Source organism: Sebastes fasciatus, chromosome 13, assembly GCF_043250625.1.
Source record: "Sebastes fasciatus isolate fSebFas1 chromosome 13, fSebFas1.pri, whole genome shotgun sequence".
Lineage (NCBI taxonomy): Eukaryota > Metazoa > Chordata > Actinopteri > Perciformes > Sebastidae > Sebastes > Sebastes fasciatus.
This window is the reverse complement of record NC_133807.1, coordinates 10229178-10246022: the sequence shown is the minus strand read 5'-3', so window position 1 is coordinate 10246022 and position 16845 is coordinate 10229178. Positions and strand designations below refer to the sequence as shown.

General features: G+C 41.6%; 2 protein-coding genes across 3 annotated transcripts; both read right to left on the bottom strand.

Annotated features, from left to right (window-relative positions):
- Window positions 1-809: 809 nt before the first annotated feature.
- il2rb (interleukin 2 receptor, beta) lies at window positions 810-9759 on the bottom strand. The gene is made up of 10 exons (XM_074655371.1): window positions 9624-9759; window positions 7669-7767; window positions 6709-6853; window positions 6515-6581; window positions 6192-6285; window positions 5513-5658; window positions 3972-4170; window positions 2597-2699; window positions 2421-2499; window positions 810-1825 (listed from the first exon to the last, which is right to left on the bottom strand). Exons 2-10 carry the CDS (start codon window positions 7745-7747, stop codon window positions 1067-1069), a joined length of 1671 nt encoding a protein of 556 aa, XP_074511472.1. The 5' UTR covers window positions 7748-7767; window positions 9624-9759; the 3' UTR covers window positions 810-1066.
- Window positions 9760-14376: 4617 nt separating this feature from the next.
- Window positions 14377-16825, bottom strand: cimip4 (ciliary microtubule inner protein 4). 2 transcript variants are annotated; one of them, XM_074655369.1, is made up of 4 exons: window positions 16061-16825; window positions 15828-15972; window positions 14682-14792; window positions 14377-14563 (listed from the first exon to the last, which is right to left on the bottom strand). In XM_074655369.1, exons 1-4 carry the CDS (start codon window positions 16094-16096, stop codon window positions 14481-14483), a joined length of 375 nt encoding a protein of 124 aa, XP_074511470.1. In that variant the 5' UTR covers window positions 16097-16825; the 3' UTR covers window positions 14377-14480. The 2 variants fall into 2 exon arrangements, with proteins under 2 accessions (XP_074511470.1, XP_074511471.1); XM_074655370.1 differs by having other exon boundaries at window positions 15840-15972.
- Window positions 16826-16845: the final 20 nt, after the last annotated feature.

Here is a 16845-nt window from a genome sequence, read left to right as displayed (position 1 = left end):
GATTGGTCAACCGAACCAAACTCTTCGGACTCCGCTCCAGCTCCACTCTAACTAGCTTTGTTTGAGGGCGTGCCAAACTAGCTGCAAGGCAGGTATTATGCAAATGTGTTACTTGGTGACATCACCACATTATGGAAGAAAAAGCATTTCAGGCAGTACAGGAGCAGAGTTTCTGTGGGGGAGAGTAACTCCCTTTGGCGTGGACTTTGGGCTTTGTAACTTTGCAGACCTTTTACATGTACAAAAAACATACAACACACTAAAGGAAAGGAAAAAAAGCACAAAAGCATAAAAGGTCCTCTTTAAAGCTGCTCCCATCAAATCAAACCATTTTTTATATTAACAATTGATGAAATGACTATGTGTAATATGAAAGGGGTCACTCATTGAGACGTATCGAAACAGAATTATCACCCGACTCTGCAGTTCCCCTCGGCTATATGGGGCGTTCTAGCGTGTTTCGCTCATTCTTTTGGATTTCCGGCCCACAACTTCAGTTTTGGTTCACCGCTTTACCGCTCTCATTAACCTTGTTTGCAGCAGCAGTTTTTTTCCCCTCATTCCAGCCTCAAACAACAGGCAAAGTTAGTGGTTAGCTGGTGAACATTTCGGAGCATTTAGCAGCCAGGGCGCTAGATATTTCCCTCATGAGCTGGTGGAGACCAAAACAGGGCAAAATAAGAGAATATTGGATATACATTCATCAATTAAAACACGACTGAAAATAAATGCTTGTATCGCTCTGTGTCTGTTGGATGGTGTAAATAGGCAACTATTCAATAAGACGTTCCCCATGAAAACTTAATACGGTTACAATATGTCAGTTATGTGATTTCAGCTCATTCTGATGCCACCAAGTGACCAACAAATTAATCAGTGCAGGTTTAAAGCATAAAAATCATGGAATTTGAAAAAAAAAAAAAAAAAATCTACGTCAAAACTGCACAAGAACAATATATATATATATATTCTGTTAGAATAAACAATCAGTCAGGTTGTTTGTGATGTAAACACATTCAATTCAAAATGATGGGCACAGGGATTCTTCCAGATACATCACAAGTTTTTAGATGGATTTATTGCTGAATGTTGTCTGTAGCTCTTTGAGGGTCAGGTACCCGGTTTTACAGGTCTCCACAGGCATGGAGGAAGACCTGCTCATGGCACCAGTCATAGGCCAGGCCGCTAAGCTGCCACTAGCAGCTGCTCCAGGTGCATCCACCTGCTCGCTATCGGAGGATATCGGGGTTAGACTGGGAGCGTTTGGAGGGGGTGGAGCAGAGAACATCTGGGAAGGAAGATGGAGAGCCAGAATGAGAAGAGGAGGGCTACGGTGATCATCCGAACACTCTTCCCCTTCTACATCCATGACCCTTTTATCTCCCTTGCCCTCTTCATCTTCCTTCCCGATGCCAAAGCCAGAGTCTGGGCTCTGCGGCTCCCTCTTCAGGCTCTCGTAGGTGTGACAGGTGTCGAGGGAAGGGCAGAGGGAGAGGTGGAGGTTGTGGCCGTTGTGCAGATTGTGGAAATCATCCTGATAGGTGAAGTAGGCAGGATTGGGGTCGGTTCGAGCCGAGCTGCCGGAGGAGCTGGACATCAAGTAGCCCATGTTAGAGAAGCAGGAGGAAGAGGAGGAAATGTCGATGACCCCGCTGGTGTCTGAGCCGGGGTAGCTCTTGAAGTGGAGCAGGGCGCTGGTGAGGCTGGAGGAGGGAGAGGTGGAGGGGACCACATCCCAGCTTTCGCACACCTCAACCGGGGAGATGCGGTCATGTGGCTGGGCCGTGAAGAATGACTCAGAAGCTGACAGAGGATTCAGCCATTTCTGGGGAAAAAGAAAGAGAGACTCAGAGCAGGAAACAAAACTGAAGAAAGACACGATAGTGACATTTGTAGTCATAAAGCGTTTTTGTGTATGTGTGAGCGAATCTCTGATTTTCAGAAAGTTCTCTGGTAGTGTGAATTTATTGTCAGTGTCAAACCGCACCAAGAGGCATATTTGGGCTTGGTATTTCCTCAACTGATCTCAACATGGCTGCTGGCTCAAAACTTTCTCATTTTACAGCTAAACAGTACTCTACAAGATGTTTCTGAAAACATTTGAGGAGAGAAATAGTCATTACAGTAACAGAATATTGATTCATATTTGATCAGCGCGGCCTAGTTTGACCGTTTGATCGGAGTTTGCGAGTGATTGACAGCTGCTCAGAGACGGAAGAAATCCAAATGAAAAGTTAATCACACTTGACTGTTGCAAGCCATGTGAGTATTACAGAGTGATGTTACCTGGTGTGTATAAATAGTTCATAAGATTGTGTGGTAAAGCCTGCAGTCTGTGAGGCACATCTGCCAAAATGCTCTATGTGGTGAGGACATAGTGGTAAAAATGTTTGACGCTCAGTGAGAACATTTATTTGTACCTTCAGGTTTCCTTCGTGGACAGAGTGGAGAGTGTGGAAGTACTTCGAAGGGTTTGGTACTGGCTTCCCTTTGAGGAGCCTGAAACGGCAAAAGGGAGCCATTAGATTAGACATGCTGTACGCAAACACACACACACAGAGACAGACACACACACACAAGTTAACATTATACTCACCTCTTGTTCGCACAACTCCTGCAAAGGACCAGCGTTACAATGATGAGACCCAAGCTGAACATCACTCCCAGCATTACTGGTGATATCTGACCCAGAAGCCACTCTGAAACAGAGAGCTGACATTACAATGTGTAAAATGCATGTACAGTACAAGTAAATCATTTTTTCCTCACCGTTATAACTCAAAGCTGCCTTTTCTGCCCCTTGTGCACCTTAAAGGGATAGATCAGGTGTTTTTGAAGTGGGGTTGTATGAGGTACTTATCCATAGTCAGTGTATTACCTACAGTAGATGACGGTCGGCACGTCACCAGTCTGGAGAAGCAGATGGGAGTTACCGCACGGGAGCAAAGCAATGTACTGCTGTGGACGCGGCCGACAGCAAAACGTATTTAAGCCGCCTAATAAAACCAATATCAGTTTAAGTGTATGCTATATTTAGAATATTTTCACCTTGCTGTCAGACAACCCTTTCCGACGGGGAACGGAAGCCGTTGTATCCATCTATGCTCTCGCCAAAGCCACCAGACTCCATTGAAAAAAACTGTAATTTTGGTTAGTTTGTGTTATTGTGTGACTTTGGTGAATCAGAACTAACCAAAGTAAGAGAATAACACAAACAAACTAGCCGATCAAGGCAGTGGTAGACCAGCAACCCCTGTGTTCTAAGAGGTAAAATTACAGTTTTTTTCAATGGAGTCTGGTGGCTTTGGCGATAGTATAAGATGGATACAACGGTTTCAGTTCCCCGTTCTGAAAGGGCGGTCTGACGGCATGGTAAAGCGGTGAAAATATTCTAAAAATAGCTTACACTTAAACTGATATTGATTTTTTTTAGGTGGGCCTTTCTTTTAGGGCGTCTAAAATACGCTTTACTGCCACAGCAGTACCTTGCTTTGGTTCCATGTGGTAACTCCTGTCTGTTTCTCCAAACTGGGGGCGTGCTGACCGTCATCTACTGTAGGTAATACACCGACTATGGATAAGTACCTCATACAACCCCACTTCAAAACACCTGAACTATCCCTTTAAGGGGAAGATGTATCATATAAATGGTTCTCAATCAATTTCAGCGTGGGTTTCAAATACGAGAAACTCATAAAACGTCTGTGTCTGATTTACTCCATAGGTACAACATTTCACCAGACCCCTACTAGATCCTATAAGGAAGCAACCCCACATGTACCTTTCTTTTGTCGGTGCATGATGAAGACCCTGAACCTGACTGGGCGACTACATTTCCCAGAAGGTCTGGGATCATTTTTGGAACCCCAGAAAGTAAACATCTATTTCCTCATTAAAATGCATTTCTGTAAACCTGTGAGCTGCTTTTAGTTGTCACTCCAACAACATGGTAAAGCGAAATGTTAAGTCACCTTCATCCTGTGAAGTTGCCACCGTGTCTGTTGCCACCGTGTCTGTCGCCACCCAGGATGTTGTTGGACTCCAGTTGCTCCAGTGGCTATTGTGCGGTTGATCAGTGGGTTTGACTCTCACCCTGACCTGGCAATACCCCTTTAGTTGCCAGGCAGGGATCCTCAGCTCTCGTTCTTGTGTGGAGCTAATGCTGGCCTCCTGGTAACGGATGAACATTTGACGCAAAATTAGGGTGTATCTTTACAACCAGACATGATCTGTCAAAGTGATATCAATCATGAGCAGCATCAGTTCTGCTGCATTTGCATCTGTCTGACCAATGTGTGAAACCAAGCACTGCTGTGCAGAGCATTGAACCAAAATAAACACAAGCATGACACGTTAAGATAAAACTTTAGTGGAAGGGGAAGTGACAGATTGACAAACTAAGTGGAGCGGATAACATCAATTTTTCAGTCAAATCGTGCAAATAGTTGTACAAGCACCAAACTTGGCATGATGATTGCAGAGGGGTCACTAAGCAAATATAAACGATTGGCCACTTGAAAATCCAAGATGGCCGCCAAATTAAACTGTCGATAATGGCTTCTCTCGTAGAAATTCATCTACTTGGTCGATTTGAGTGATCTTGGTGTCAAATTATATGTTTTCTAGCATGCTGGATCTAATTTTTAACTGCAATATGGCGGCCATGGAATCAAGCATCAAGACCGAGCCGTTTCATTTTCCCGCCGATGAAAGTGTGTGTGAAGCTGAAATATCTTGCACGGTCATTGCGACACAAGGAGACAAAGACATCAGCAACAATAGGAGGTCGCTGGATGCTGTGTGTATCTCATGCTCTCATGAGGAAGCAGACACTAAACAGCCACTAAATGCTCGCCATATTGCTTTTAAAAATTGTTAAAACTATCAAAATTAGATCCAGCGTGCTAGAAAACAGAATTTGACACCAAGCTCAAATCATAACATGGCAAACTGCAGCCCAACAGGCAACAACAGCTGTCAGTGTGTCAGTGTGTCAGTGTGCTGACTTGACTATGACTTGCCCCAAACTGCATGTGATTATCATAAAGAGGGCATGTCTGTAAAGGGGAGACTCGTGGGTACCCACAGAACCCATTTTCATTCACATATCTTGAGGTCAGAGGTCAAGGGATCCCTTTGAAAATGGCCACGACAGTTTTACCTCGCCAAAACGTAGATTAAGTCTGGAGCGTTATTTAGCCTCCTTCCTGACAAGCTAGTATGACATGTTGACTAGTATGACATGTTGACTAGTATGACATGTTGACTAGTTTGACATGGTTGGTACCAATGGATTCTTTAGGTTTTCTAGTTTCATATGATGCCAGTATCTTCACCCCAGCTTTAAAACTGAGCCCGCTACAACCTCCGAAAGATCGATTGTGTTAATGCCTTAAAAAAAAATAAGTGACTTTAAAACAAATTTGCGTTACGGTGTTATTACCACGTTAATTTTGACAGCCCTAATTTTTATATAATGCCCATTCATGCATGCATGCGCACAGGCACTCACGTTCCATGTCTTGTTTTTCTGTTTGATCTGAACTTCGAAGTGAAAAGATTCGAAGAAGTCAGAGTGACGGCTGCCTGGACTCCATGATATCCTAGTCTCATTGGTAGTGCTGCGGACAGTGGGGACACCTGGAGGATGCATTTTGACTGTATGCACACACACACACACACACACACACACACACACACACACACACACACACACACGCACACACACACACACGCACACACACGCACACACACACACACACACACACACACACACACAGACATGCGGAAAGAAAAGCATGCAATTAATTAATTCCTGATGTTTAAACGATGTTGATGTGAAAACAACTGATACAAGAATAAACAGAAGCTGCTTTTTTTTTGTCATAATGTGTTTCAGATTACCTCCTAAACCCGTTCCCCCAGTGAAGTTTTTTTTTTCAACATTCTCTTGTAATAAATGAGAAATTATGTCACATGTCTTTTTTTAACTACATTTATGAATAACTTTTCAAGAGCAACTAAAAAAGTAACAGCTTACTGAGGGAGTAAAAAACACTTTTTTTCCAATATTTTTATTAAATTTTAACGTTAAATGTTAATAAAATAAAATACAATTTAATTAAAAAAATGCATGTATATATATATATATATATATATATATATAATATATACAAGTAAAAGCCACTCACTGTGATCGAATGGTATGTATTTTGTGAGGTTCTCCATCATCGTCCCGTTACACTCCACGCTGATGTAGGGCATAACTATATACTCGTTGAATTCCTGGAGGGACCCATAATATAATCAATGAAACAGTGAAGGCAGAAATGATATGGGTCATTTAGCTCTGCAGTGAGACTGTAGATTATTCTTATGGATTTATTTTTATTTCAGTGAAACATTTTTCCGATGATGGCTGATCTAAATATTAAAAACTCTAACAGTGATTCAACAGAGACATCCATGAGATGTTTACATGTTCTTCTTTAACAATGATACGTTAGTGACTTACTTCATTTTCAAAGACAAAACTGCAGCCTGGAGGAGAGTTTCTGTGTTGTTTCAGCTTGCAGCTTCGACTAAGTAAAGAAAAAGAAAGAAAGGACAGAAATCACCACTAACTGTTGCAGATTTGATCAACTGAGCTGCCGTTATCATGTTTCCATCTCCAAACCCCATAATAAAATAATATCTTTAACATCTTACGTAATGGTTATCCGATGTCTCCCGTTGTTCTTGGGGATCCAGGTTGTCGTCACACCATTAATCAAGCAGTCCACACCAGGAGCCACTGGAGAGCGGTCCCACGTACAGCTGACATTGTTGACAAAGTCATTTACGCAGGAGAGTCCTTGAGTGACAGAGACATAACAACAACAAAAAAAGAGATTAGGACGGTGTCTCTTTATCAGTGCAATTGCCTTGTCCCTCATGTAGGACATTCAGATAAACCAGTGATCTCTGGACGTAAAATTCCCTTTTGAGGGATGTCGTTTTCAACTTCAAGGTGCTAAATGAGAGATTTGGAGCATATCTATCGCCTCCGCATGGCTCTCAACCTGGCGAAGGCTGAGCAAGCGGCTTGCATCTAACGGTGCTAATAGTGAAAACAACAACAACAACAGTGCTGACAGAAATGACAGTGTTAACCAGATGTGGAACCTCAGGGTGCGTGCTACGCTTCTGCAATGCCACAATCGGTCGGGACACCTTTATCAACTGTAACCATCATATGAGAGCAGTGCAGAGCGGCGGCCGTGAGATGCACGCTCACATGCAACAACCTGCATTAAAAGGCACGTGTGGCTGGCCCGGCTATGTCAACAAAACACAGAGAAGCCCTGATTACAACACACACAGAGGGAGTGTTCATTCTCTGCTCAGGTAGACATTACTCCTCTATATCTTTACATACAGTAGCTAGTAGTTATCAGCTCAGAATATCATATAGAGCACCTTTCATATACTGTAATTCATTAATATATGTCATGACTTGCAGAAAAGAGACAGTGCCGCTGTGCTTTGCTTCAAAAATTACAGATTCACCAGGAAGACTAAATTAAATATATCAATGACAGATATTTTTTTTATTTTCTATCCCTTGTGCCGAAAAGACAGTAACACAGAGACAGAGACAGTTTCAGTTACGGCGGTGGTCCATTATACCTTGTGAGCCTTTGTGAGAATGGGCTGCATGCACTGGAAACAGAACCAGCAGGACATATAAGGACACCAGGATCTCCATGGCAAACGACCACAATGAGACTGTGAACAGAGAGGATAAACACATACTGTTCATCAGAATGAGAATAGGAATCAATAGTGTTAAAGAGATTAACATATTTGGCAGAAAAATGTTCACATATGAGAGCGGAACTTCAGAAGCAAAAAGGGCAAAAGCAGCACTTACCATATAGTTTGGGAACATGCGTTTAAACAAGGGCTGTCAATCGATTAAAATAATTAATCACAAATTAATCGCGCATTTTTTATCTGTTCAAAATGTACCTTAAAGGGAGATTTGTCAAGTATTTAATACTTTGATCAACATGGGAGTGGTGTTTTATGCAAATATAGGTAAATATTAATTATTGGAAATCAATAAACAACAGAAAACTTAACTGCGTTAACTTTGACAGCCCTAGTTTAAACTTGAATTATTTTTTTTTCTCCCACTCATACAAAGTGGTGGTTATGACTTCTTTAGTACATGGGGTTGTTGAATACTCAATTCTGATTGGTCAATCATGGCGTTCTACGTTCTGTTATTCCTTTAAAACAGACCGTTGCTATGTATAGCAGACCGTTGCTATGTATAGCAGAACATTGCTATGTATAGCAGACCGTTGCTATGTGTAGCAGACCGTTGCTATGTATAGCAGAACATTGCTATGTATAGCAGACCGTTGCTATGTACAGCAGACCGTTGCTATGGGCGCAGTTCTGATGTCGGAGTCTGGCGGACTGTTTATGTGTCAAATTATTGATTTATGAAGTAAGTAGCCGTGTAATAAATGGGATAACGTACAGATAACGGATCATTGTTGTGAAAGAATCCCCTTCAGGGTGATGAGAGACCCCTCCTCGTCGCGTCGCTTCGCCCTATCGAGGATTCTTTCACAACAATGACCGGCTCGCTGTACATTATCCCTCACTTTTAATGTCATTATCTTGATTTTATGAATTGAAACTTTGTTCTTTTTCTCTATAATCCCATTATCACTTGACACTTTGGCAATATTGTCCTTGTTAAATCCATGCCAATAAAGCATATTGAATTGAAACGCGGCGGATTGAGAACAGTTACCCAAACCAGTTTCTACCTCTATATGAAAATGTTTTTTTTTTTCCTCATTTGTGAAACTGCATCAGCCAGTCATCCTCAGCAGAGTGTTGTATAAAGTTTTGAGGGTGAGAAAACAATACTTGATCCACCCTGAGCTAAATAGTCATCTTGAGAAGGCGGCAACAAGCAGTTAGAAGTGAAACCTGACAGAGAACACTGGCACCTGTGCCGCTGCACGACAGAGAAAAATATGAAATGTACTGCTACATACTACTACTATAAGAGCTTCTTATTGGTCAAACTGATAATTATTACTTCATTTAGTTTAATGTGTAGTTGAATTTAGTTTAATTTCATGTTTCACACTCTGTGTAGACAGGTGGTCGTGCATTTCTGCTAATAAAACAGTGAAGAATAGAATTGACATACTAAAGTATTACGTAGATGTACCATTGTACAGATTATGATTAGAAGAGCATTATTTTCCGTAAAGACACACATTTTGTCACCAGGCTGAGTCATCGGCCGTTGCGGTGTTTTTCCGTCAGCGCCTGAACTGAGCAGGACTGTACTGTAAGTGACTCTATGGAAAGTGCAGATGTGTCACCGTAATTGACATTATAATATAATGTACGGGGGAAACAAACCCACTTGTTCTTAATAATAACAGCAGATCATGAAAATGACATATCATCATCTAAATGTAGTGTGAAAAGACACTGAAGAATGTAAAGTAGTAAATTAACAAATGAAAGTAGTAGAATATATAGACTTGAGTTGTTACAACTTGCACATTATTCTTGTATTATTTGAGTAAAACAAAGTGATACAGTACCTCTGAGCGTTGGTCAGCGAGGGTAGCAGGGGGTCCCTGAGAGGAAACACATTGTCATCTCCTCTGCTGGACTGACGAGTTTAGAAGATTGCCTTTTTCTTCTGTCTTGCTACTAGCACATCACTGTCTCACTCTCTTGTGCAATCTCCCTCCCTCTCTCTATCTCTCTTTTTCTGTCGCTCATCCCTCTGTCTCTTCATTCTCGCCCCTTTCTCTTCTTTAAAGTGCCCAGTGTCTTTTTCCACTGGTAACCACAGCCTGTGTCTGGGGCTTCACAGGAAGCCTCATGAAGCTGTGAGTGATGGTGTGAGAGGACGGGTGGTGGTGGTGGTGGGGGGTGGGTGGGGGTGATGGTGGGGGACCGTAGAGCTCCTCCTGCTCACCAGCAGCAGCTACCTGGACGCCGTTAAGATAATAATGACACTGAAAACAAGAAATACAACGCACGCCACATCCTGTTTCAATCACAACGTTAAAGTGGGTTGTATGAAGGGAAACTCGCACGCTGTCCTATGAAGTGGTTTATTGTCAATGAAACTCAGCTTAAACTGAAGATTCAGAGGATTAAAGTGGCTAAAAGCTACCAGATTTAGAAGCATGGGGGTTATTTCAGATACAAACACACGCACACACACACAAAAAGTTGTACAGCGTCAAAACCGCCGCTGTTACAGCCGCAACCACTGCAGACACACACACACATATATATATATATACTTCTCATGTGCTTCTATAGAGAGAAAGAGGAAAGGAGGTTAAAGCAGCAGCCTGCTCTTCACTCAAAGGTCACCGAAACATTTCATTTCTGTAGCCACAGGCCTCAAGATTTCCCCTGATTGTTAGTTTGTTCGTCCATTGCTATGATTCTGTTGAACACGTTCTCGTCTCAAATGCTAAGACACCTGGCCATGAGAGGGGACTGATATACAAGGGGCTGTATGACAATTATAAACGGAACGGTAGTCAGATTTTTCTTTGGAGGGCAGGAGAGGGTCTTTAACTTTACTTTTTTTTTTAATTAAATATATATTAAATGTTACCCTTTTTTTGCTAGATTTGCTGTAAAAAAAAAAAAAAAGATTGAATGGTTACACCAAAACAATTTTGTGAAAAACACGCCTTGTGTCGTGTGTGCTCCTATTGCTTATTAAATCACAGTGAGCTTGGTAAAGAGGATGCACCATTTATCACGTTTACCGTCATTTTTGCAAATGCTAATTCCACTACTATTTGGGATATGTAAGAATTATTGTTCCCTTAACATATTAAGCTTGAAATCAGTTGAGTTGATAAATAAGGGGGGTGTTATGCTTGTTGTATTGTTAGTGTCTTATACATGAACTCTCCGACAACGACGTGCAGGATAGTACTGCTTTATCGGGACATCTGATTGGTTATCTACTTTGAATGCAATTTTTTTTTCCACATCAAACCGAGGGTCCAAACCACAGACAGTTTATAAAGATGAACGACATGACAGCTCCCCAAAAGTGAAGCCAAAACATCTCGATCGCCCCCTGGTGGCTGGCTGCAGTATAGGTCATAAATCCTGCCACCTCCATGTTAGCGGATGGGACATGGGCCAAACTTAAAAAGTCAAAGAACACATTACATAAACGTTTCCCATAGATGGTTTCTGTCATTTTAGGTAGTTCTTGTCACGCTGATGTTTGTTCAAGTGTTCATATTTCTGATAAGTTTGGTTTTAATTAGTTATTTGAGGCTATAATACGGGAGTGAGACGTCATGATTGGCAGCTGCGAGTCTCTCTCAATGACAAGCTGCGGCCGTGCTCGGCTCGTGATTGGTTCGGTCGTGTGACCTCGATACCGCGGCTCCAGCCCCCCCGATCACTACTGCGCAGACTCTGGCTCCAAATGACGTCAAGATCTCGAGATGGCATCTCCTGTATCCGGGATATTTTGGCTTCAATTATGTACAGTGGGAGCAAGTGTCGTACCATCTTTATATACAGTCTATGGTCCAAACCAAATATTAATATGCCTGAGGAGGATTTAGTTTTTTTTAAAAAGTCAAACATAAAGTTCAGCCCCCTTCCCACGGCAATAATTTCCGTACAGTCCCTAATTATCAACAACGTGCTTTGTTCATCATGCCAGGGCCTCTGTGATGCAACAATATATGATATAAGACTCATGCGTGCTGCTTGGAGATTTTAATTAACATCTATCCATGCAACTGAATGTCAATCAAACTAAATTCTGAAAATAGTCATGTTGCAGATGGAGAGGGAAGAAAAGGGATGGCGAAACAGAGAAACATTTGTAAGAGTATATTTTAACCCGATTACATTCGCCTTTATAGTCAAACGGCAAAATGTGAGTGCAGTAAGTTTGGCGCAGATTAGGTAAGATCGATGTTCTAGTATCTACAAGTGTTCATCTCAGTCTTAAAGTTCAATGAAGGGCCATTGTGCAACACTCATCCACGCTGTACATATAGGCCTACAAACCACAAAGCATCCACGCGTACAACAACAACTGTTGCAACACAATATGTTTGAACTCATGCAGTCAGCAGGCGCCTGGTTTGGGTGCCTGAGTGGGTTTCAGGTCTGCAGTGGGACAGAGGGTGATCTGATGCACTTACTTAGGTGTCAGCATCAGCTAGCAGCGGTAACAGGAGGAGAGACAGGGGCAGGGGAGGGTTGAAGTGTGCAGAGGAGGTGCAAGAGGAAGAAGAGCGCGCATCACTCGCCGAAAGGTCAAAGTCCGCCGAGCCTGAGGCGGGAAGCTGCTGAGAAGGCCATAGTGATGTTTGTGCTCGGAAGGTAACAAGAAAACAGTCTCCATCAACAGACCACAAAGACGGGGGGAGGAGGGGTTGGGGGGTGAGAAGGTGAGAACAATAACAAGGGAGGGCACACTCATATTGAAAGACCCTGTAAGTCTATAAAAAACATGATGCAACTCTTACAATTTACACGTTTTACTGACTCATATAGAGGAAAACTCAAACACTTGAGTATGTACAACTCCTGTAAGTAGGGGCCAGAGTTGATGAAGCTCAATGAGGCTGTACTTGTGTTTGCACAGTGGTGCTTTGAGCTAAATGCTAATGTTAACCTGCTAACATGCTCCCGATGTTAACATGCCGATGTTCATCAGATAGAACATCGGCATGTTAGCATCATAAGACTGTATATAAGAAGTGGACGTAGTCAGCGTGACGTCACCCATTGGTTTGTGTACTGCCGTTTTGAAGCCTTGAGTTTGGCATTTTGGCCGTCGCCGTCTTGGTTATTTGCAACCACAAGTGACACGAGAGGGTGAGGCTAAGTAAAACCAAATGCTGAATAAGACATTTTTAGGTGACCAAAAGGTTAAATTGAACTTTTATGAACTGAAAACACACTGTGAAAGGGTTAAAGTTGTAAGACGACACGGACAACGCCATGGTAACGACCTGCCAATCACAAGATAGCCACGCCATAAAGCATCCCCTGCTTTATGGTCTATTTGACTCTAAATGGGACCATAATTCACTAAATGAACATCATGCTGTATTGAAGAAGACTTGAAACTAGCGATTGAGACCATAAACTCATGTTTACAATGTTTACTGAGGTAATAAATCAAGTGAGAAGTAGGCTCATTTTCTCATTGACTTCTATACAATCAGACTCCTTTTGCAACCAGAGGAGTCGCCCCCTGCTGGCTATTAGAAAGAATGCAGGTTTAAGGCACTTCAGCATTGGCTTCACTTTTCAGACCATGGAGGTAGCACACTGGTTAGCATTCTCATTGTGAGCATGCTAACATTTGGTAATTAGCACAAAGGACAAGTAGGCCTATAGCTGAGGCTGATGGGAATGTAATTATAGTTTTGCAACTATTGAGTCCAAAACCACTAAGTATTGGACAATTTACAATTTTTACCATAAAATGGCTAAAAATTCAGAATTATTCTATGATCATTATGTGAGTTAATCCACATATTCTTTGCTAAATGGAGGCTAGCAAAGACATGTCGACATAAAACCATGTATAAGCTAACCTATGGAACTAAAACATACGATTGACATGTAATTCTGAATAGTTAAGTGTTGGCTATTTTTCAATACCTCGTTATAAATCATCTGACATGATATGAGAACTGCTTTAACCCAACTTCACCTATAGCATTAGCTCCATGTGTATAACAGAGATGAGTTTCAACAACAAGTCAGTGCTATCTAGATCAGTGCTGACTGATGTTATCAGTTTGCGTTGTAGAATCATTTTTTGTGACTTCAAACGGTCCCCTCAACCTCCTTCCTCTGTGTAGTGTAGAACGGATCAGATTACTACTACAGATACTCATCATATAGGTCTGGCTCAGTAGGAGAGGCAGGTTGTGACAAAAAAGCAAGTTTCAGTGGTTTTTGTTGAAACCACCTCCTTTCTGCTGCGTTTACACATCACACCGAGAGACGAGTAACCCCTTCAGCTGCTGCTAGCATTCAGCAGTTTAGCTCATTTAGTTTTAGTCTGAGAAGGGACTTCTGTGGGTTTTATGTGCCCTAAACTTTAGACAGCGCTCATCAATATATCATCTCAAGGTAGATGGAGATGAAAAAGGACGTTAAAAATACACAATATTCTACAGCACCTGTAACACAGTTTGGATTAGCCTCAACCAAAGGGTTATCACAGATATCTTTTGTCTAACCAGTAATCTTGTAGTGGTATTTCACCTCTACCATAACCCTCCCTCTTGTTTGTTTATTGTTAAGCAACAAGGTAACAGCATCTATAGTTTCAAATCACACTTTATTTTAGAGTTTCCAAAGAAACCCACAGTGTGAATCACAAGGGCGCAGTGTGTGTTGTGGTCTCACGGCTAGGAAGCAGGACCTCATTTTGCGTTGCTCTTTTTTTTCATTTCTGCCAGCGTCTTGTCGAGCTTCTGGTTCAAGATGTTTCTCTCCGTCCACTGGACTGCAGACGAGCCACAGAAATGAATGCATGTTGTGAACAGTGAAAGGTATAATTAAGCACATCAATGAACAATGGAAGAGAAATAAAGAGGGACAGGGAGAAAGAGAGTACGACGTACCCATTTCATCCGTCTTGTGGCCGTACCAGAGATGGGGGTCGGTAGGCCCGGCAGCCGGAGGGTGGCTGATGTAGGAGTCCCTGGAGAGGGATTTCCATGTTAAAGGAGCACCTAGAGACAGAGGATTTAAAGATGGGAAAGTGAAGAAAAAGGGTGATAAAGGGAATAAAATTAACTAAGAATGCTAACACGTTCAATATGTCAAAGCTAACATGCCCTTACAAAAAAGAATGTAAACTAGGCATGCTCACTGCTTGACCCCTGCCAAAGTAGGGCCAAAGGTTTTGCCCTTTTGGAACTAATGGAATTAATGTGCATTAACTAATGAACTAATGGGCACCCTGGACTTCTAACTCCCAAAAGGCACAACTACACCACACTGTCAACCATCAGACCAAATTTGAAGTTCCTAAGTGAAATAGTTTTCGAGTTCTACTCTGGAAAGGAAATTGAAGTTGAAAAAAAATCAAATGTTTTGGCCAAAATGTCAGAAATTTTGGCCACCCCTGGACTTCTAACTCCCAAAATGCACAACTAGAACTCACTGTCAACCATCATAGCAAATTTGAAGGTCCTAAAATAAATAGGTTCTGAGTTCTGCTATGGAAACTAAAGTGTGAAACGCAAACTGACGGATACGCGGAGCGCTATAAACCCCTGACTACGTTGTCGCGGGGGTATAATAACATATTGGAATTTTTCATTTAGGTGACGTTCCCCTTTAATTGAAAATGGGTGTTTTTTTTTTCTAATTCAACTTTTTATTTGTAAGAGGAAGAACGTGTTATATTCAGTTTCTTGATTTAGCCAAACAACAACGTATCACACCTGGCACACGAGCAAACAGAGTGAGTGAGAGTAAGTTCGCGTGTCACACAGGACACATGGCAACATGCACAGCTGAATAATTCAGCAGGATAAGACCGATCACGTTTCAACTACTCTCTTGATTTACTATCAATGTTGTCCAGGTGACCACTGCCGGTAAAATAATGTTAATGTTATGTTAGACTAACAACATATTGACAGATGAATATATATATATATAATGGGTTAATATCTTCTCAGCTGAAAGACGTATTGTCCACCCACTCACACCCACGGTCATTTATATTAAAGGAGACCTTTTATAGAGTTAAAACATACTGATGTACAGACCTGGGAATATGTTGGTGCGAAGACAGTGGCCCAGGTTGTGATAGCTGTGGTGGGGGTGCAAAAAGGCGGATCCAAGATCAACATAGCGAGGCAGCGACAGGGACAGCACCGGGGGGCTTTCTACTGCCCTCACCTACAACACAGCATGTTCAAAGGAAATCATAACCAACAACACATCGTTAACACGCAACAGCAAAAAAAACCAAAAAAAACGTTTTTACCTGTTTCTTTGTGTCTTTTTGGCCAATTGAGGTCATACTGAGATAATAAACCGCTAGAGAGGTGAGCCAAAACAAAAGGTGTTAAATTTCTTTAGAATGTCATGCAAGACACCCGAGAAGGTTACGTCAGGTTTCACGTCTGGACAAGACAAAAAAAAAGAAGACAAAAACTTGTGACATTTAAAGAGAAATGAGCTGCACACACATTTAGTTTGCCCAATTATGATGTTATTTTCTATTGAGAGCCAGACATCTGTTGCTTTGATGACAATGGTGAGGGCGGAAATCAAGTAATTATTTGGAAGAACAGTTTGTCAGATGATGTCAATAAATGGTTTCTATTAATACCCAACCAGTGACAACGGAAATCAAGAGGGTTTGCAAATGCACACATTGTCCATCATAGGACAGATACATATCATTCTAGAGCTGCAACAATTACTCGTAGCCAAATACTTCGATATCATAAAAGTAATTTCTCATGCACAAATGTCAGAAAATGCTGTTTTCAGCCCCTCAAATATGGAGGTTTCCTGCTTTTATATCATATTAAACTGAATATCTTTGGGGTTTGGACTGACAAAACAAGACATTTGAAGACATCACCGTGGACTTTGAGAAACTGGGATGAATATTTCTCACTCTTTTCTTACATTTTATAGACCAAATGATTGATCTAGAAAATACTAATGAAAATAATCATTAGTTGCAGCCCTATTTAATTCCTGATAGGTATTTATCAGTATTTATCAGTGTTCGAGTCCAAAATTTTATCACTTTTGAAA